General features: G+C 46.6%; 1 protein-coding gene across 1 annotated transcript in view; it reads right to left on the bottom strand.

Moving 5' to 3' along the window:
• Positions 1-730: 730 nt before the first annotated feature.
• The window catches only part of LOC139649844 (protein shisa-6-like), a 30,160-nt gene continuing 8,894 nt past the window's right edge, over positions 731-21,996 (bottom strand). Inside the window, exons 2-7 of the mRNA XM_071526346.1 lie at positions 15,922-15,960; positions 8,381-8,443; positions 6,993-7,013; positions 4,387-4,539; positions 1,815-1,918; positions 731-1,573 (exon numbers count right to left, since the gene is read on the bottom strand). Coding sequence (XP_071382447.1) covers positions 731-1,573; positions 1,815-1,918; positions 4,387-4,539; positions 6,993-7,013; positions 8,381-8,443; positions 15,922-15,960 — 1,223 coding nt within the window. The remainder of the gene's footprint in view (positions 1,574-1,814; positions 1,919-4,386; positions 4,540-6,992; positions 7,014-8,380; positions 8,444-15,921; positions 15,961-21,996) is intronic.

Genomic DNA, 21,996 nt, shown 5'->3' with positions numbered 1-21,996 from the left:
AGGCACCAAATAGAAGTGCTAATAACATCCATTTCAATTTCTCTCATTGAGATTCTCTATAGCTATGAGTAGGACTGGGCGTACAAATGGTAGTTTTTATTTCTATTTATATATTTATAAAGTTATTACAGGCTCATCCAGGTTCATCACCCATGGTGGCGTTGTTTTGCACAACAGGAGTCATGGAGGAATCGGTCCTTGTGTTTAACCATGCAAAGCCCTTTAAGATTTGCCAGAAAAAGGTCACAGAATAGATTTGTTGGACAAAGGGGCTGATAAAGCCTTTAACAGACATAATCCATGTCTTCTCACTAGAACACACACAGAACAAGGCCTCAGCCTGTGGATGAATAGGGATATCAAGACAGTGGAAATAATAGTAGGTAAGTTAGCTGGACAATACCATACCTCCCCCTAACCACAGGTGAAACAAGCCTCTCTGGATTCAGATGGAGCTGGGCCTGTGTATGCAGTGTACAGTGTAGCACTTTTTTCCGGTCTCTCACAGTAAGCTAGTGGACGTTCTTGGTTCTGAGTCAAAGTCTGACAAAGCCGGGAAACTCTGATTGACTTTGCGGGAAAACTGAGTCATGGAAAGTGATATCACCACCGTCCTACTCTAAAACAAGGCCAGTGTACCCACCTACCCCAACCGACCCCACCCCCACACGCACAACAGCGCTCCCTCCTGTGCCGACCGTTAGCAGTCAGTTTAGACAGGCTGCTAGCATTACACAGTCACTTCGGTCTTGCTGCCTGTGCGGTAGTGCTGTGGCTGCTGTTGCTGCTGGTGGTGCTGTGGGACGTAGTGGAGCTGCTCCACAGTGTGGGTCCGTCTGGAGGCAAAAGCCTGTCTCTTAGACGCTGTCTGGTTCATGGCTAAAGTGTTGGAGTGCCCGGCGCCTCCCGCCACTGGCGCCCCACCGCCATTGTTAGAGGCACTGGGATGGGAGTGCATTTTGGTCATCTTGTAGCGGTCCATAAGCGGCGTGGTCGGCATGAACACGTCCGTGTGCGAGATGGCGCGCGACATCGACTTGTCGCTGCCTCGGAACCCCCCGGAGATGCTGCTGACCATGCCGCGCTTCAGCGACATCATCAGCTTGTCCGGCGAGAGCAGAGGATCCTGGGATAGGAGGCGGTCTTGTGAGTACAGGCGATCTTGTGAATGGAGGCGGTCTTGGGAGTAGTGGCGGTCCTTCGAGTACAGGTGGTCCTGGGACAGGAGCCGGTCCTTGGAGTACATGCGGTCCTTGGTGTACAGCCGGTCTTGGGAGGAGAGGCGGTCCTGGGGCAGAAGGCGCTCCTGGGATCGCAGGCGCTCGGCCGACAGGAGCTGCTCATCGGAGAGGATCCGGCCGCCGTACGGGGACATGCCGTTGGAGGACATGCTGTATTCTTGCTGCGGGTCCCTCTGCGGGGACAGGACGCGGTCCTGGGACATGGCCCTCTGGACGCGACGGGGCCGCTGCCTTTGCTGAGACTGCTGCTGCGAGGACTGCAACTGGGGAGGCGCCTGGGAGACGGCGGGCTGGGGGGCCTGGCTCTGGAGCTGCTGCTGCTGTTCCCGGTGCTGTTGAGCAAGATGAATGAGGAGAGTTTATTCACAACCAATGGGGGAAAAGGCTTTGCCACCCACCAACTGCAGAGTAGAGTGAAAGAGCCGCTTTGGCTTATAAGAAATGTCAGCGTGGAGTACAGTCTCCGCGCCTCATAGATGCATAAAAGAATCTGCATTAAAAAGCAAATAGGTAAGTATATCGTGACCTTGTTTTTGAAGCCTGCACTTGTGAACTGAATGCTTGTATACCCACCTGGTCTTGACTCATTTTGATAACATGCAAGGGAAGCGTGCCTCTTGCCGCCAGGTCGGGCAGGTGGCGCTTACGCGAGTAGTAGTCTTCCACTTCTTTATCTGCTGCAGAGAAGATGAGAGAAACAGAGGGAGGAGGTGAAGAGAGGATTCGGGGAGGGAAAGCGAGGGAAGAGGTGGGCAGGCGGCAGAAATGCGAGGGGACGGACGAGGAAGGTGGGATCGGAGAGAACATCGCACACAATGCATAGATTACGGCCGTGAACCCGTCGTTTCACCTTTCCCCCGACTCATGGAGGGGAATAGAAAATGGAGAGAGAGAGAGAGAGAAGAGCAGTCAGAGCGTATTACATGCTAGGCACATAACATCCACACATCCAGTCTTCATCTGGGATTCTACAGGCAGCTCTGGCTGTGGGGGCGAACTTTTCAAAGGTCATGTGAAAGTCTATAAACAAACAGAGTCATATCATACAGATGGCGGCACGCAGGCACTTCATGTACATGCTGAAGAGCTAATTGTGTTATTGCACAATCACATCACATCAAGAATTACAAATGTTTCATGTCCTTGAGCGGATGTTTTATCCTCATTCTTATGTACAAACGGATACGACATGCATTTCAGAAGCAGATCAAAAGACAGGAACACATTTTCCGAAAAATACCGTGCAATGGTCCCCAACTCCGGTCCTCTGGACCCCGAGTACTGCTGGTTCTCTAGTTAGGAACCACTGAGACAGTGGGGTGTAGTTCTGAGGTAATGTAATGTATTGTAAATGGTTGCTTCAACTTCATGCCACACATTTTAAACACAGAACCATGCATCTGTCATGAATCGCAAAGTCTTGTCTTTGAGTGCATAACAGTGCACACACCACGCACATACACATGTACATGTACACACACACACACACTCTGTCGGACATCTCGTCAAAAAGATGGCCGACTCAAGATGCAGCATAAACCGTTCAAAAAAAGTGCAAACATTTCACGTCCACCGCCACAAAGAGGCCAATTCTCTATTCTCCCTGAACACCAGTATGAATGTTTAACTGACAAAGTAAGTCAGAGGTGAACGCTAATGTCATTTATCTGGTGCAAATGAATTATGGAGAGCCGACCCCTCCACCTTATTCAGAATTCAAGAGACGACTCTGTAGAGCACGAGCCTGTCTTTTTCAGTAATCGGTGCAGCACTGTTCATGCCACCTGTTAAGATTACACTCAGCCAAAAACCCCTTCAGCAGCAATCCATGGGTTCTTGCAAATCTATTCATTACAGGGAGATAATAAAAACAAGACGTTTCTTTCTAAAGCAAAGTAGTGTTCAAGATCTAGGCAAGGCATCGCAATCTCATCAACAGTATGTATATATACTGAATGAATAACTCATGATGTGTACTGTGCTGCGCTACAGTACGTGCTTTACTTCAATTTGACACCAATTTACATTCATAAGCAGCAGCAGAGTCTTCTCTTTCATTATCGCAACAATGGAAACGCTGTTCTATCTTCCCTCTAGCACAATCCAACATGATCTATCAGTGTGCAGACACTAGCTGAGCAACAAAAGGAAACTGCAGAGCCTTTTGGCTATTTGCTGCAACAAATAATTTGCTTTGGAAGCAGAAAGAGGTTGGAAGGACAGACTGACATTGCCTAGGGATACTTTTCCATTTTTACATGTTGGCAAGATTGTTCTGTGGGCTACTATCTTTGATAATTGAATTCATTTGATTTTCCTTTACCTCCTATCATAAACTCTATTATGTTAATTCCCTAAGCAAAAGTGTTCTTCAAGCACAAGAGTGGTAGCTTTTTTATTTTTTATACAACTGAGAACCATTAAATAGCCTTGCATCCTGTAAACCCATTTGCCATTTTGTTTGAAATGGTGCCTGGCAGCTAGGAGTGAGAGCCAGTGTGGAGTGAGCCCTGACGGGATGAGTTGTAGATCGTCATCCTTCACTTTGGTTGCAAGCCAGCAGTGAAGTGGGGCAGTCATGATGAAATTACACAAGCCTTAAGGAATATTTGCGTTCCACTTAGAGAATATCATGAGATGAGACCTCATTACGCAGCAGAATCCAGCGTAGCACCACTAAATCAATACCAAGCCGGGCCAGGCACGAGAAGCGGCTTAATGCACTTATACGCTCCGAAAGAAATAGTGGCTGCTCTAAAGGCAGCAGCCTTTAAGAGGAGACAAGGGAAGCATGGAATACCAATGACTCATGGTTTCTTGAGATGAGTCGGCTGATACGATGGAGGATCATAGCTGAAAAGTGGGTATTTTCTGACTCTGACTCCAGGCCCTCTCCATCCACTCAAATGTATACTCAATCTAGAGCTGTAAAACTCATCCCCACAAGAACGTGTAAGACATTTTTCTAGCATTTGATGTCTGTAGTACAGCAGGCATAATGTTCTCATAGCTGGACCCCAACGGATCCGCTCAGTAGTTCCCAGTCAGGAGTCAGGAAAGCATAATTAATGCAGTTATTTTTATCATGCAGGGCATCGGGGCAGGGAGCCTACTCTTGCGTTAGTGCAGTGCAACTTGGACCTACTGAGTTTCTTCAGGGACGAGTACCGGCTGAGGTCGGCATTGACGGCCGCCTCGTAGGAGGGCGGCAGGTGTGACAGGCTCTGGAAGGAGCGCGAGAAAGACAGGTCGTACGGCTCCGTCTGCGAGGTCAGGATGCCACTTATCCGATTGTTTTCTAGAGACACATACAGACAGAGCACAGGGAAGAGAAAAAAAAATGGGCAGGCTGACTTCTCCTCCCCAAAAAAAAGGCATCCGGGAGCAGACCACAGGTAACCATCATGGAAGGCCGTCCTTCTGAGGTAGGGAAGGGAAGCGTGAGTTGTGGCAGGCAGATCGGAGTTTTAGTTATACAAACATTTCTCGGAGGCAGAGCTGCTCTGGAAGCAGAAATAATCTTGTTGATTTAGTTAAACCTCAGTGGGTGGAGCCAAAGAACCAGTTTTTTGGAGCGCAAGTTAGCTAACTGGCAAGTTAGCTCACTGGCAAGTTAGCTCACTGGCAAATAAGGAACTCTGGTCCAAGTTATATAAATCTGGATGGCAATGACTTTTTCATTCACTCATGACCATGGCATTCATAATCTTAGAGGGTCAGCAGCTACCTAACTAGCTTGCCTAGATAGCTATAAGCTAGTATGGCTGGTTTGAACTTGGAAGGTCAGCAGCCTAGCTAACTAGTTAAAGACCCCATGAAACCGAATCTTTACTTCCTTGATTTGATGTTTTTGCTGTTGAAACAGGATGTTGGGGCGGGACATAACGCATTCAAAAGTATAAACCAATGTTGGAGTTTGTATTTATGCCTCCTGGTGCAGCATGATGTCACCATTAAAGATACTCTGTTTTCCAGGAAGTAAAAGTAATGGGAGTTCATTTCATGGGGACTTTAACCTTGATAATTTATTATTGCCAGATTACTTAGTAGCAAGAGCACTGTGTTTCATAGTTAGCTACCTCCTCTCTTACCCCTTGCCTTTTTCAGTTTAACATTACTTAGCCAGAAAACCTGTGGTTCTTTGGCTCCGTCCACTGAGGTCATTTCTGCCTCCAGAGCAGCTCGGCCTTCAAAACACGGTTGTGTATCTAAAGCTCCGACCTGCTGGTGGCAGTGACAGGGGGGAGTGTAGGCGGTCACATCAGGCACTCGGTGAGCGTTTGGTGGGGGGGCTGACTGGACAGGTGAGGATGTTTGACGGGAGGAAACAGCGGTCCAAAAAAAAAAAAAAAAAAAAAAAAGGCAAAACAAGACAACACACCAAACAACAGATGTCTGCTGGAGAGTGACCCTGGCGGTGACAGTGTGTGATGTGATCTGGGACGGGGCGGGGAGCAATGCCCGGACCGGCCGCCGCTGATGCAACGTGATATGATGCCAGGAAGGTGCACTGGGGTGGCTGGACCAAAGCCCTCTTTTATTCTCTTTCTTTTCTCTTTCTCTTTATCTCCACCTCACACACACACACACACACACACACACACACAAACATCCGCTGTCTGTCTCATTCACGACCCATGTTTTTGCTCACTCTCTATCTTATCTGTCCTTCCATGCCGCCGCCGCCACCCACTTTCCTTCGCTCCTCAAGTCTTTTCTTGTCCATTTAGTATTCCCCTCTCTCTCTCTCTTTCTTTCGCACTCTCGCTCTATCTCGCTCTCCCCTGTGGGCTGTGAGTCTGTCACGCAGTGCAGAGCAGCGGGCATGGGTGCGGCTCCAGACCAGCCTCCAATGGACAGATAAAAATAGGGCTTTGTAACTGCTGCAGGATGGAGAGAGGGAACGGAAAGAGGAAAAAGAGAGATGGAGTGGGGTGGGGTGGTGTGGGGCAAACACAATAAAAGAGATTCCTAAAAGAGAATAAGGGGGGACCGAAAGATGAGAAGAAAAGACAACAGAAGAGAAGAGATGAAGAGAGAGAGAGAGAGAGAGAGAGAGAGGAGGAAAGCTTCAGAGAGTAGGACGGGAGGGATGGGAGGACGGAGGCAGGGCCGTATGACAGCAGGGGTCCTGGGAGCTGTGGGGGGAGGGGGGTGTGTGTGGGGGGGTTTCGAAGGATGTGAAACGATCTGTGAGTGGACTTGTCTGCCACACTGCATCCACAAGGGGAAAATTGACTCAGACTGTGGCATGCTGTTAAGCTATCTCAATAGCAAACACACTTCACTGCTGTATCACGACGGACAGTACAACCACACAGACCTGGGTCAAATAGTATTTTGGCGTTTGTTTTAAGCCGTTGAAAGTGACAGCCGGGTGGGGTTTCATCGCGTCGGGGGAAATTCCCACAGTGCCTTGTGGGCGGTCAATCACAGAAAAGTGGACGAAATTGACTTTCGTATACTTAGCTGTGTCAAAAGTCGCTTGCACTTTTTGTTTTGCCCTGTGTGCCAAACCCCACCAATCCAGTTCTCCAAGCAGATTAAAACAAACAACAAGAATTATACTACTACTACTACTACTACTACTACCACTATACTATTTAAATCAGGTCTGGAACCACACCAAATACTAAGTGGAAGAACGAAATGCACAAAGGCAGGGGTTGGTGTGTGGTGTATGCTTGCATGAATGCGTCTTGAAATGCATGAGCACTGACACTAAATTGAATGCATGTATGTCCGACTTACCGCGTCTCAACGATCGGTGAGCTACCAAAACCCAAGTGAGAAACAGATATTTCAGAAAACATGTTGATGGCGTGCAAAAACAAGACAGAGAACCTACATCACAGCAGCTGAACACCCTGCTCAATATGCAACATGACTGGTACGGAAAACCCCCGTCAAAAAATAACTGACCGAATCATTAGTTCTCGAGGCGACCGATGTGCCGCTACTGTGTGCGATCGCGCTTTTTCTCCCCTTGATTTTACAGCGAACCCTTCTGGTTGTTTCAGTCCCGGGCCACTGGGGGGTTGCGGCACTGAGCCTTATCTAGCAAATACACAGTACACTGAAATTTTAAGCCTTTCATGGGGCTTGTGATCAAAGTCTCTGTGTTAGATGTGTTGTTGAAATGGATTTTTCATGTTTTCCATAGATCTCAAAGGCATTTCTCCACAGTTGCAGTTTGCTTATCTGGGTGTGTGTGTGTGTGTGTGTGTGTGTGTGTGTATGTGCGTGTGTGTTAAATGGAACACAGTCAATTATGTCCATACAAGGAGGGCCGTTCTGGCTGTATAATTCCCGCATAGCCCCTGACCGTTAAGAGTGCCTGAAAACTAGCCAGTCGTTTTTTTTTTTATTTTTGCAGTTGAAACAAACAGAATATAAATCAAACGGCGAGATCACAGCAGTTAAATAAATATAGAAGGCAGTGGAGATTCACCTTCTGGCCTCCTTTCTTTTCCTTTTATCTTTCCTTTTCTTTCTCTCTCCCGCTTCCCGCCTTATGTCCTTATGCAACCTGAACTCTTCATATCTGTCAGTCTACAACCCCAGACCAGCCTTGGCTCCCGCAAAGCAATATTTGAAGAAAAACCCAAATGACACCGGTAATAAAACCGATTCATGGTGATGCCTCTCATGGGGAACATGAGGTTATGGTAATAACTTTCGATCTCGGGATAACAGCGCGGGACCGTCTCAGGTTTCACACGCTCCGTCGACCGAAGGACGGGATGACCTTAACAGAACATTAAGTTGATCCTCAGCCAATTGTATTCCCTTTTAGAGGAGATGGACAGCGGCTGCGCCCAGATCCCCATTCATTCGCTCAGAGAAAAATGTTCATGACTATGGGATGTGACACTTCTATGATTCAATCTTCAACAAAAAGCCTCATTTTCAATAATAGAATGGATTTGCGGTGGAGCGAATTGAAAGGAGGTCCATGTCAAGGGGTGTTTCACACATCCATGTCAAGCACTATATCAAAGTTAATGCCCAGGTCCAAGCTTCATTTCAAAATACTAGAAACTGAAGTGTAACCCGATGAATTCGCTTGAATTCATATTCCCCCTCCCTCGTGTCATGTGTTTTCGGAAACTTCATGCTAGTTTGTAAGCTTTTCTTACCATTCTTAGGTGTGCGTGTGGGGCTACCTAGAGCCACATGGTTATAGTTGTGCTGATGGGTACCTGCAATGACAAAAGCAATGAAAGATCTGTTCAGTGTTCATGAGGAATGCTCTCTGTATCGGAGCAAATACAGATTGTTAGTAGGTGAGATTAGGTAGTGAAGGTGATAATTAAAGAGATAATTCACTAAAATGCGACTTAATTTAAAAGGTCGTCTTTCGGTGGCATCATAAAGTATGGTTTTTTATCACAAAATGTAGATTTATGTCGAGAAATTTGCTTGGCATTAAATAGCGTCAAAAGTCAGGATGCCACAAGACCGCTTTCCAAGTGCTGGCGAACTTATTTAGTGGGTGAAATATCCCTTTAATTTCCTCGAGCTAGGGACATGGACATAAAGGGAGATGAGAGAGATTGAGGGATGAGCGAATCTGGGTGGAGTCCACTGTAACCTCAACGTTACCCTGCAAAGCATATTTATATCAAACAGAATCCATAAAGTCAGAGGGTAGTAGCATTGAGGAAAAAGGAGCCGGCATGCGCAGAGTGCATACAATATTTATCACCGTCTTGTCCTGGAACACGAAATGCCCTCATATGCTTTGGAAATTGTGTTATTAAAGGGTAAAAGACACAGACACCACATGGATTTAACCATTGATCATTGAAAAACGGCCCACTAGAATGCGAACGTTCTAGAAATGACCCCACTCTCGCTAGGTCTTTGGTTCCGTCTAGCGTGTATGATCTGCTGACTCTCCTTATGCACCCAGGCGGAGTGTAATCACCGCCAGTGTGTTGTCATCCGGGATGCAGACTCCTTTTAATTCCTACCCGGAGAATAAACAACCGCTCCATCCAATCATCTATTCATCCCGTTCCGCCGGAGTGCTTTTCGGATGACGGGGAATGCGAGGGACGTGCGTCGCGGGCCGGGCGCCGCGGCGGTGGAGGTGCTTTAGTTGAACGATGGGCCCTTTACTGAGCCCGTTGTACTGAGAAAGGTGATGAACGACAGCTATTCTCGGCAGTGCGCGCGAGTGTGTGTGTGGGTTTGTGATATTTGTATGTGCGGAGGGCGGCGATAGATGGCGGCCCCGTTGCGGAGCGTTGCCGTCGCGCCGGCGTTCATTTGCTGTCTTGCCGCTGTGCCTGTTTAAAAATGCATTAGAGCCAACTGGTGAAACATCCATTTACATCTGTCACAGGAGTGAAAGAGGAGAGGGAGGCCCTATGCTCTCACATCATGGGTTTCAATATTTGCTCGAGTTATGGAGATAGATAGGATGTCTCTTCTGTGTGTTCCTCCAGTGGGTTTCTTGATGTTTTTTCCCCCTTTTTTTCAAATAAAGGCTTAACAGTGATTTTTACAAGGGAGACCATTTGAGGGGGAAAATACTTAGACGTGTGAGGCCGGGTCTTCTGAATATATGAAAGTAAAAATCTTAAAAATTTTGCTGCTCACTATCACAAAACTGATTCAACCTATATCCAGTTGATGAAAGCTTTTTTTGCTTTTATTTGCTGTTCTAAACACCCGGTGTCTAGTAGCTCTTTTCTGGGGAAAAAACTCTGGTGCACAGGTAGTGATGCGTTTTACATTTCTGGCAACAGCAACAGCAGTTTGTTTAGAATGAATAGAAGAAGAACTGGGTAGTGAGCATGAGCAGTGATAGCCACCATGGCTGAACAGACAAAGAAAAGAGAAACTCAAACTGCATCAACAGAAAACCCAAGGAAAAAGACGTCACAGCTCCGCCCACACTGTTTGATTGACAGGTGATCACCGACACCACTGACCACTTAGCACCGAAGACGTCAACAAAATCAAAACAATTCGGATATCGCAGATTACCACACACAGAAACACAAGCACAAACACTATCAGACGTACAGTGAACTCGGATTCAAACGTCACTTTCGCAAACAATCCAAAGTGCGCCGGAGTTTTGCAGAGACTTAAAAAAAAAAAAGTTTCGAGACCATTTTGTGATTTCCACTTCAGCCCCGTTCGTTCGCTCTGAGGGGTCCGGGGAGACGGGCCAACGCTGCACGGCCCGCTGAGAAAGAGCAGAAGAAGAGCAGTTGGATAATGCGGGGAGCTCCCGCTCTGTACTGCACCTAATTAAGAGCCTGGACAGCCACGTTCAATGATCCCTCCGTAATCTGGGGACCAATTAACCGCGTTTGAGAAAGAGTCCCGGCACCGGCAGCACCCTCGCCCCCCCCCCCCCCCCCCTCTGAGCGGCGAGGCTGGTTATCGGGCCGGAACACCCCCCGGCGTCCAGTCAACCTCGTTGGGGCTGACACTGCAAAACGGGGCCCCCCCGACAACTATTTGTCAATGACGGAGGGGAGGCGCAAAATGGAGGGTAAGACCCCACGGACGCGGCGCCGTCCATTAGTTATTGCCTTCGACCAATTAAATTGACAGGCTGGAGTAGATGCAAAAGCCACTGCCACCGTCTAATCATACAGTGGGGTTGATTATTTGTGATTGACATGCTCTCCAGATTGCCGGGTTAAACAGGGTCCCTATCTAAATTGCTAAATGGATGTTTTTCTGTCAGTATGTTGATGACGCAGCTGTGCGTTTGTCAGCCGGTGTCAGTCAGCTTCACCGGCTGAATCATCCATACACAGATGATAACCGCAAACGGGCCCCGTCTCAGACACTTCCTCACAGAAACGCCCCCCCCCCCTCTCTAAAGATTACTCGTATTAATCTCCCCCCCCCCTTCACTTACAACCGATCTCCAGAGAATTCCTCCTTGGCGAGTTTGCATAATAGCATCCAGATGGCACGCAAGTGACTCAGTATTCTGACATTTGGCGTGGCATTTTGTTTCACATCACACTTCCAAAACATCACATCCACCGTGCAGTGCACAGGGGAGGAGGCGAAGCATGCTGAGTCAAGCGCGGAGCACCTTGAACCGCGCGCCAAGGTTAAAAAAAAAAAAAAAAAAGCGCTTGCGGAAGCGTTTTTCGCAACTGCATACCTGGGGGGGGGTTTGGGGGGCTTCAAATGAAGTATCGTGGGAGTCATAGGGATCGTTACGCCCGCTGTGATTTCTTAGAATCAAACTCTCTTTTCTTTAAGAAAAGTAATGTAAATGTGTATGATGGTGGATGGTTTATACCATGTAAGGACTGTACTATATTGTAAGATTCACGCAAAAACATCAACAAAAAAACGAAAAAAAAAGCATTCAACTCTCTCCGCAAATGTGAGATCCACTCACTTCTCTGTTGTTGTTTTTTTATACCACAGCTACTCCTGAAGCCATTCTGAGAGCGGGTGACAGACAGGGGGAGGGGGGGGGAGGGGGGGGGGAGGGGGGGGGGGGGGAGAGGGAGAGGAGTCCTGGAAAACAGTAATCCCTCGGAGAGAACGAGAGAGCCAACCAACCAACCAACAAACAAACAAACAAACAAACAAACAAGGTCATCAAGTGCGTGTGTTTTTGCCTGAACAGCTGCGGTAGCCTCGTGAGCTGAGAGTTCCCTCATGTCTGACCCGGGCGACACCCCGAACCCGGCGCCACGGGCCACGGGCCGCGCACGCAGCAGAATGTCCCGTGTTTTTTTTTTTTTTTTTGTTTTTTTAACAAGACAAAATTCTTCAGAGAACAGACGCTCTCCCCCAAACCACAGGCATGCTCTCAGGTAACTGGAGGTTTCTATTTTTACTCGCGAGTTGAACAAAATTTTGGAGTGCGCCGCTGCGGGTGCAACGAATGAAGACAGTACTCTTTACATGCCATAATGTATTAAAAATAAAACTTGCGACTAAAAATAGTTCCCTGAGAACATGCCTATGGCTGGGGGAATGTGCGTGTGTTGTTTTTTGTTTTTTTTTGTGAGTATTTCAAGTGCCTCTATTCCTTTCCACGGCGAGTAGGCTAATATAAAGTGCATGTTTTGAAAGATGCAAAGTATAAATGGATATTATGCTCGAAATAGTGAGAGGAGGCAGTCAAGAAGCAGACAAAGTTGAAAAAAAAACAACAACAGACAGACAGACAGACAGACGGGCACAATTTAATGGAAACCCCTAAAGGGCTCGGTATCTCAGTGCGACATGGAGGGGTGGGGGGGGGGTGGAGGGGTGGTAAGGAAGGAAAGAGAGAGAGAGAGAGAGAGAGGGAAAAGGTTGAGAGAGACAGAAATGGAGTGGACACACAGCAGACAGCAGAGGATAAGCCGAGAGAGAGTGAGAGAGAGAGAGCGAGAGCAGCGAAGGGAGTACGAACAAGGAGCAAAAGAAGAGAAGGCAGAGGAGGGAAAAGAGGAGAGAGAGAGCAACATGGGCCAGCGATCACAAGACAGCCAACCCCCCCCACCCGCCCCCCTCCACCTCCACTCCTCCTCTCCCCCCCCACAGATCTATTAGAGAGCCGGGGCCTGAGCTCTCTCTCTCTCTCTCTCTCTCTCTCTCTCTCTCTCGCTCCTCTCATGCCATTCCCCCCTCTCTAAAAACCAACAGCCTTGCCATCCCATTACCCTTATGAGAGGCCCAGAGGTGGAGCTGTGGCAGAGTTAAGACTATTTGTGTGTGTGTGTGTGTGTGTGTGTGTGTGTACATACATGCGCGTATACGAAAATGTGCGTGACAGGTACGAACGCGGAACGTCTCGGTCCCACTGGCCCCCCCCCCCCCCCCCAACACCCCACCCCCCCCGTTGGCGGCCCCGTCGCCGCTCACCAGCCGAGGAGAGGCGGAACACGGGGGAGCCACTGTGGGCTTGGCATTTAACAACTGACAAAGAGTGTTAACATTTAATCGCTAAATGTTAACTGCCGTAATGGCCCCCGCTTCCCTCGGCGGGTAGGGGGGGGACAAAGCTTTAGGGCCCCCTGGATAGAAGTTGCTACACCCCCCCCCCCACCCCTCCTCCAACACCACCACCACCACCCCTACCCCGTCATTGATTCCACTGGCAGAAGGAGAAAGCTTAAGTCTGACCCAAATTTGCAGCACTGGTGATAATGCTTATAAGTTATATTTATAGCACTTCCAGCACTTCTAATTTTAGCATATCCACTGCTCATTCTTAACTGAGTGGCTACTGTGAGTCAATTAAGAGTCTGTCGCCTTTATCGGGACCTCAGCCGAAACATGAAGTTGGAGTTAGACTGACAAGATGTTTAACTTCCATTTTAAAGTAATACTCGGAAACATTTTCATATAGATAAATGTGTTTTGGTACACTCAATCACCAAGTGATATAACACAATAGTGATGGGTTTTATGTTTCTGGTTTGTTTGGAATAAATAGAAGAAGAACTGGGTAGTTAGCATGAGCAGTGATAGCCACCACTGGCTGAACAGACAAAGAAAAGAGAAACTCAAACTGCATCAACAGGAAACCCAAGCTCCGCCCACACGGTTTGACTGACAGGCGATCTCTGGGAAGCGCCGTGCAGAAACACCACAGCTGACAGACAGATCTCGAGGATTAACACTTTCAAACATAAAAAAAAAACGTGTTGTGCAAACAAAAGCGAATCAAGTTAAGTTTTGCTCCGACATGACACAGTGGGCAGTTCTGTTTCTAAGAGCCTCATCAAGATTTAAGTGAGTCAAAAGGATTTTCAGTGTACCATTTGGCATTTGGTAGCGAGGCAGGCAGCTCCACAGTCAAAGCGGCGTCTGGCTCCTCAGTGTGGCAAGCGTTGAAAATTTAGTTTCATCCTAAAACTCTATAGTATGCACTTTTACAAATAGTGGATATATGATTTTTGCATTGCTGCCATAATCACATCGGTATACCTTTAACCAGCTGACATAATGTGGCCCGATAGGTCTGCAAATGTATTGCCGACCGACTACAAGTGGCTGTTGCACATGTCTGCTTGTGAGGTAAAACCCAATTAAACACATTGTGCTTGGGTTGAAGTTAACTGCTGCACAGGAATACACAGACGTCATTAGGTATTCACAGATAAATCCCGCAAATGAGAATCGCTAAAACTGTCGATTTCTTTTCTTTCAAGTGCACGAAAAATCTCCGTAAAGACCGTTTGCTCCACACCACCAGTAAGCATTCCTCTTTATCTCATAACTCACAATCAAACCAAAGGCAGCAAAGGGTAACTAGTCACTTGACATGTCAACGCCCCCCTCTCTCCACTACTCCCCCCCCCCATAAATGCCAATCCAGCTTGACAAATGTACCATGATAGTCTCGGCAGGGGGGGGACTGGGGAAGGGCTAAGGAGGTTGAGGTGGACTTCATATCCAGTTCATTTTGAAATGAGATGGACAGTGAACCCACAGTGGACTGCTGCGACCTGCTGTGTTAAAAGGCAATAAGAGGTCCACTTTATTGAAGCAGTGCTCCATGATGTTCTTATAGAGTCCGTCTGGTGTCACTCTGTTCTTTCACTACAAAGGCCGAGGTGACTCACCGGGTTTAAAGGTAATAATCTTTCCTGAAAGTCAAACAGAGTCACAGCATGGTATTTTTCACCTTAAGTCACATTGTAAGGATTATTTAAAAAAAAAACAAAAAAAAACACACACACACACACAAAAAGCCGTCCCTTTACGACAGTTGATTGACATACCGACCGGCTCCTTTCGTGGGCTGTTGAAAAGTAGACATCCTTTGAGAGGAGGCGGAGGATGAGGATGAGGAAGAGGAGGAGGAGGAGGAAGAGGAGGAGGGTCCGCATATTGTAAGCAAGGATAAGCACAGATTTATCTGATGTCTTCTTTAAGTAAAAAGAAGTAACATCATTAAAAACTGCCTTTATCCGTACCTTGATAGACCAGCCCTCCTCTCCAGTGAGACGGACAGAGTCGAAGACCACGCACACCATAGAGGTTAGGACATTCATTTGAGTCACAGAAACAAAGCATTCGAGTACAATAGCAGGTGGAAAAAGTCAATTAGATTCAATGAAACCACTGGACAGTTCAAAACCACACACTTCAGAGTAAGGTAGGAATTGAAACAGAGGAGTGAAATGGGACCCACTGGGTTTTAGGCACAACACAACGGGAAAAAAAATACAATGTGGGCCAGCTGCAACGAACATCAAGAGGTAGTCTTGCTTACATTCGACCTAGATTTTTCATTAATTAGTGCTTTCATATGGGCCCAAGCTCTACTCACAGCAATTACGAGTAGCATGGACTTGAGTTTGAGTCGAAAAATAGAATTGAAGTACAACTGCAAGCACCTCTTTACAATGTTTCCTTGCAGGTGACCACACATCGCCACGCCACTGATTTCAACGGAGGTTAGAGCACACAGACAGACTGTACACATCTAGCAAATCACAGAGACAGGAGAGCTAAATGTCAAGGGCAAAATACAAAGGTTAGATATATAGATAGAAGTCAACGGGAAGGCACTGCACTACAATGAACACTCCGGGTACGAGCTGCCTCTAAACACTGATCTAGAACCAGATCTTCTCGCTTCCAAATTACCACTATTAACCGTTAAAGGGTTAACATGAGATCTAATTGAGTGCAAGTGGTTAGAGGCAACTTTGACCCTTTGACAAAGAACAGCCATCCCTACCATGGTGACTCTGGGAGCGGACCGGCCAATGTTTTTCTCCTAGAAAACAGAACCAAGCGGTTATTTATTAGGTTGAATGGCTTTTATCATAATGCAACCAAAAAATACACGGGTACATTGAGCAACCAACAGTTAGAATGCAATGAACCTCCAATGCATGGAGCCGGTTAAATTTAAAGCACCGCATCTCAATTATAAGATAGATGGTAAATGTCTGTGCAAATGGGCATTGGCGGCCCTCCAACATTGGACAATAAAGCAGTACAATGGCTTCATTTTATGAATAACATCTCATTTATCAGTGAAATGGTGGCCACATATCACCGCAGCAGCTATGTGGCCGGAGCATGTGGCGACTGTGGGAAACGAGTACAATCTTAGTGCTTGGGTATCGATTGTGTTGCGTTTTATCTTCCCATCAACTATCGGCTGATGCCACCTGACACCATGACACAAAGCATCAAGTCACCTCTCTCTCTCTCTCTCTCTCTCGCTCTGTCTCTCGCTCCCACACACACAAACAAAATGCCACCAAGCGTGGGGAAGATGACAGGAGGGAGTCGGAACGCCAAGACGAAAGAGAGGATGTAGAGGAGGGGGAGGGGGAGGGGGGGGGGGGGAGAGAAGATGAAAATGAGAAGGAGAGGGAGGGAGGTGTAAAAGTCGCTGTTGTTCCCACCCACCCCCCCCCCCCGATGCCAGAGGGCTCCAGCCATGCGGCACTTTGATCCATCACTATCGATTTACCATCCGCTCCTCATCGCGGTCCGCCTCCCACACACAAGATCCAGGGAATGGCGTTCCTCCGGCTCTGGGGGGGGGGGTTTTTTCGGGCCGCGCAGCATGAATGATTGCGCGCACCAGTCGTGACCTTACACCCACTGACCAAACTGAACCTTTACAGCTCCGAGTAGATTAATGCGGAGGGGGGGCGGTGGAACTCGCCGCCGCCGCCATAGATACACTGGAAGAGTATGAATTGCAGATTTGTCCACATAGGCGCAGGGATATCAGCGGGGAGGTTTACGCTAAATCCCCAGTGTGAGAAACAAACAGCACCATCTCAGTGCTGCAATGCTGAAATTCCACATACTGTCAGCCACAGCAGAGTGAGGGCACATACATTTGCATTCACACCGTTCTGTTCTACCCGCAGTACACACTGTTCCTTCCTTCCCTGCGTGCCGCAGTACATGTAATCCAGGTCCTCTTAACAGCGGCTAGGTCTCTGCTCACGAAGCGAGCTCCAGGAAGGTGCAGTTTAGTCCCGGGCTAATCGATTCTGAAAAGCTCTCCTCATCAATAAATGCATACTTTGAGAAATTGAACTTGGGAGTCTTGGCTACTTATTGCATAGAAAAGCCACTAGAATGCACACATCAGCTCCTCTTTATTCCATTTTGTCCCCCCTCTGAAGCCCACTATTACGATTTCCTGCCTCTCCATATTTAAAGGGGCATTAAGCGGCATCTCTGACTTCCAGCAAGCTCTGTCAGCGACCAACAACACCAACCAATTATCATAATAGAAATGAGTAAAGCCGAGAACGAATAAAAAGCGGCTTCTGCCTCGCGCCTCTTGCGAACTTGTCAGCTGTGCTACACTGCTCTGAAATACAACACCATGGGTAAGTAGTGAGTGTTTGTTTTGTCGGTAATGAATAGCACTCTTTCAGTACCATGGACAGCTCATGACCAGTTCACACCAAACGGAAGCATAAAATGGCCCAATAAGAATCACCAACATCTTCTTTGCTTTGGAATAGTAGACAGAAATGCCAATCAGTGGTAAAAAAAAAAATAGGTAGGACACATTATGCACTTATTACTTGATAATAGTAATAATAGAGTAGACCTTTGCCTTCATAAATAGCATTTGGGTGAGTGACAAACAAATATAAGATAATGAGGTACAGTGCACAGTCCAAAATTGTTGCCTGCACACACTGTCCAGTTGGCCCAAGTACCCAAGAGTACATATTTCATCAGTGCATCCACAGAAACCACACTTTGCCAGGAGTGGCGATGCTCCAGAAATAGTATAGCGGTGCAGCAGGTTGGTGGGTTTTACATCGAAAACAAACGCGCCTATGTGTTTTGGCCTAAAGCTAGCTAATTAGTGCAGACGTCCATCAGAAACATCTAGTGAAGAGGTAATATATCATCATGCCAAATACTGGAATGGGCGAGGAGTTTTCGTTCCAAAACAGAGTACGTGCCAGAAAGTGAGTTTTGAAAGCCAGAAATCTTGGTGATTACTTCACCTGGTGAAGCAATCGTTGAGTCATTGGTATTGATCAACAGCCCTATCACCCCCCTGCAGATATATTATGGTCATTTTGTGCAATGGGGCAATAAAAATTGCATTATTATTGCACCTTTGAGAGGCAGGAGACGCCCCTGGCATTAAAATGTGACAGTACTATCTCAAGCTGGGGTAGTGGAGATTCCTACAGGATGACCTTGAGCATTCCGGTCAATAACTAATCAATGGCTTGATAAATCCATCACACATGTACAGCAAGGCTGATTTATTGACGGATCGACAGAGTGTTTTCCCCCAGAGGACACACTGTGTCATCTCCTCCTTCCTTTGTGTGGTTTGTATCTGATGCCGCAGGCCCAGTAAGGAGGGGTAACGAGGGCAAACCAGACATGGTCCTGCAGGGTGGGAGTGGTGCACCCAGTGAACTCTACTACACAGGCTAAAGGCTTGGGAAAACCTGTAGCAGCTGTAACCTCTTCGGCTAGAATGCATTTTCCTTGCTCTGCTGGAGGTAATGCATGGTTTTTATGTCTGTGACACTGCTATATGAGCCGCAAAGGCCAAACTAATCCATTCACAGTCTTTCACACATCAATTTACAGACCTGAATACTAAGTTATAATATGTACTTATAATACTGGTTATTTAGAATCAAAATGTGACAAGAAACCTTGATGCCCAAGCATTAGTTCCAGTTCTCTTGGCTCAACATTATGCACTGCAGTTATGATGTGTTCAGTGTTTCTGACAACAGAAAGATGAAAGGTTCCAAGAGTGCTACAGGAGGGTTTAGGATTTCACTTCAACCCAACACAAGCAAACAATGGTTTCATTTCACAGAGTCTTCCCAGGTAAAGCAGTCAATTATTTTGACGCGCAACTTTCTTGCAATGCTGGGAAAGTGGGAAAATCAAAAGGTTTATACCTGACTGTCAGCGGAGGAATGAATTTCATAAAAATGAGACACTTTTAAAGCAGGTCTACAAGCGACACCAGTTTGGTTGGCACCCTAAACAGTAAACAACATTGGTTGTGTCCCTTAATTGGATCAGGACTGGGTTTTCTAACAGTCAAGTGCAACTGCTACACCTACATACAGTCAGCGGGAGGGAGATTGGTCATAATAGTCAGAAATTCCAACATTTTCTGGTGCTGTACCACTAAGGAGAAACACAATTGCAAGTGAAAAGCTGCAGAGATGTCAGCGCACCGGGGAGACCGCCCTCCTAGGGCAAATCCACTGGCTGGCACGAAGCACCATCAGCACATAACAATGTTTGCTGAGATTTTCAGCCCAAGGTAACTCACTCTACAAGGTTTCCGCTGCATTTCCAGCCACCCTTACCCTGGCCTCGACATAGCAGCAGGGCTATCTCCTGGAATCAATGATGTGGAGTCAGCCTGCACAAATGTCAGCCACAAACGTGTCATGTGTTCACAATATACACCGAGTCATTGCAGGAGGATTTGTACCGGTCTTCAACAACCAAATTCTGCCAGATCTACAGGCGCTGTGTAACTTATAACCATGTGTGGTAAGAGTCATGGCACAAATAAACACAGTTTTTAATTGAGCAGTATATAATGAGCAATTTAAATGAAAATTTTACTATAAATCTTCACGTCTTAGCTGTCTTTCTAATCCTTTTCATATGCAAATTAGGTTCTGTGACGTTTACACGATGGCAAAACTTAGTTTGGGTTCTTTGTCTATTAGCTTGCCGTGGACTGCTGCGATATAGTGACGCATAGCAATATAGATACATATTTTTATGATTGTAAGATGACACATACTCTTGGGATGTCATTATAAAAGACATTGTTCATCAAATTATGTATGTTATATGCTATAAGCTATGTTTGCTAACGGTTCAGTTGCTAATGTTAGCTAGCAAGCCAGCTAGCCAAACATTACTGTGGAGGAGATGAAGGCAGCTGATTAGCAAGGGAGTCAGAGAGCTGAAACCATATTCAAATAAATGAATTAATAATGAATATAATGACAATGAATGATAATGAATTAGCTTGCCACTTATTGTTATCCTGTACATTTCAGTATGTAAACCTGCTGTTTACACATTCACGCTCACCTTCTTCTTGCCTAACCCCATATGGCTGCTCGACAACCTGAGAATGATACAGCCTGACACCGACGATACAATTATTAAAGTATCTAGAACAAAAGAGTCCAAAGTGAGTTTTCATCTTCTTCTGCACTTCTCAGCCCAGTTGTTAATTTCTTTCAATCAACACCTCGCCGAGCGAGGAGGCGCGTTCGTTTGTTCTGTCTGCACTAATCACAGCGCATTAGCATATTAACGAATCAATTGGCATGAAGGAGTGAATCTCTCTGTACCTGTGGCAAAACACTGGGTGCAATATTATGTAGTGTACCGAATGTGTGATTTGTTTCGCACCCCCCACCCCCCACCCCCACACACACATACACCCCCCGCCGCCCCCCCCCCCCACCCTCACCCTCACCCCCCCCCGCTCCCCTGCTGGGTGTGTTGGATTGCTATCAGTCCCTGAGAAAGCGGCTTACATAACCGCGCTGCCAGCACCAGCCCACGTCAGCCTCCATATTAGATGATAGCATCTTAAATGGCTTTTTGACAACGCTGTATCTCACATGCAGTTTATGGAGACTGGGCGACTTATGAGTGTGTGTGCGAGTGTGTGTGTGTGAGAGTGAGGGGCACACGTGACTGCCGTTTTTACCTTTCAAGTGATGTGAAATAGGAGTGTGTGGTGAAAAGGAATCAAAGAAGACAATATTGTTGGATTGTTCACAGACAAAGAGTTGATAGTGCCGTCGGCTGTTCGGCTGTCAGCGGCTTCAGATCCTCATAAAAGAGGCAAAAAATACTCCTGATTCATTCGGATAGTCACTTATATAAATGTTAAAGACGTATTCTCACGGGTTGGAAAATAATGATGTCAAATATTTATGCTTTAACTGGTTCAGGGGTTGGGATCGCAAAGCATGAAAGCTGATCGTGATGCGATTAACAAAAGCAGAGAACAAAGTTGCCAGAGTTTACCAGTCTTCTTGTGAAAAAGCTTTCTTCATTAACTCTCCATCTCATATAGCAATCCCCCAAGCACAGATAGAGCGGAGCGGGCGAGCAAGGGAAAGATTAAGGGAGGGAGAGGGAGAGCAAGATTCGATAAAGAAGGGGAGAGTCTTATTTCAGTGCTTCACACACTGCTAGATGATCAAAGTAGAAAATGCTGTTTTAATTCCAAGAATCATATCTCATCTCCTGTCCACAAGCTCATTATGGAGAATTATGCTGCGGGATAGAGAGGGAGAGAACAGGGGAGAAGAGGAGAACAGGGAAAGACAGAAAAAAGAAAAAAAAAAAATCCAGCTAGACTACTACAGTATATTTAATGCCCATTTTGTTTCATAAGCGCTGATGTTCATCGAACCTTCCTTGACCTGTGAAGGAAGCTGGATGTGAGGGATGCTGACCTTTGCCTCCACCCTGAGGCGTATCTTAGTGTTGTTTACTAAACCTAGGGTGCCTGTCATTGAACAAAACAGCATTTGACATAGAAAAAAAATACTACTCTTTTCATATACTCGTCTGGTGGAATGTTTTAATGCCCCTGGATGAGCTAATGAGAACTGCTGGTTTAGAGTGCAATAAATGAATATGGGTAAAGTCTAATGCCTGTAGCTGACTGAGGCCATGGCAATTTGGATCTAAGGCCTGACCTATATCAGAAATTGCTATAAGCTATGTTTGCTAACAGTTCAGTTTCTAACATCAGCTAGCAGGCCAGCAAGCCAAACATTACTGT

Source organism: Centroberyx affinis, unplaced genomic scaffold (genome assembly GCF_046629955.1).
Source record: "Centroberyx affinis isolate AG114_WGS23_722 - 3 ecotype Tasmania unplaced genomic scaffold, CSIRO-AGI_Caff_v1 ptg001405l_1, whole genome shotgun sequence".
Classification (NCBI taxonomy): domain Eukaryota; kingdom Metazoa; phylum Chordata; class Actinopteri; order Beryciformes; family Berycidae; genus Centroberyx; species Centroberyx affinis.
The sequence above is the reverse complement of the archived record's forward strand: the minus strand, read 5'-3'. Positions and strand labels throughout refer to the sequence as shown.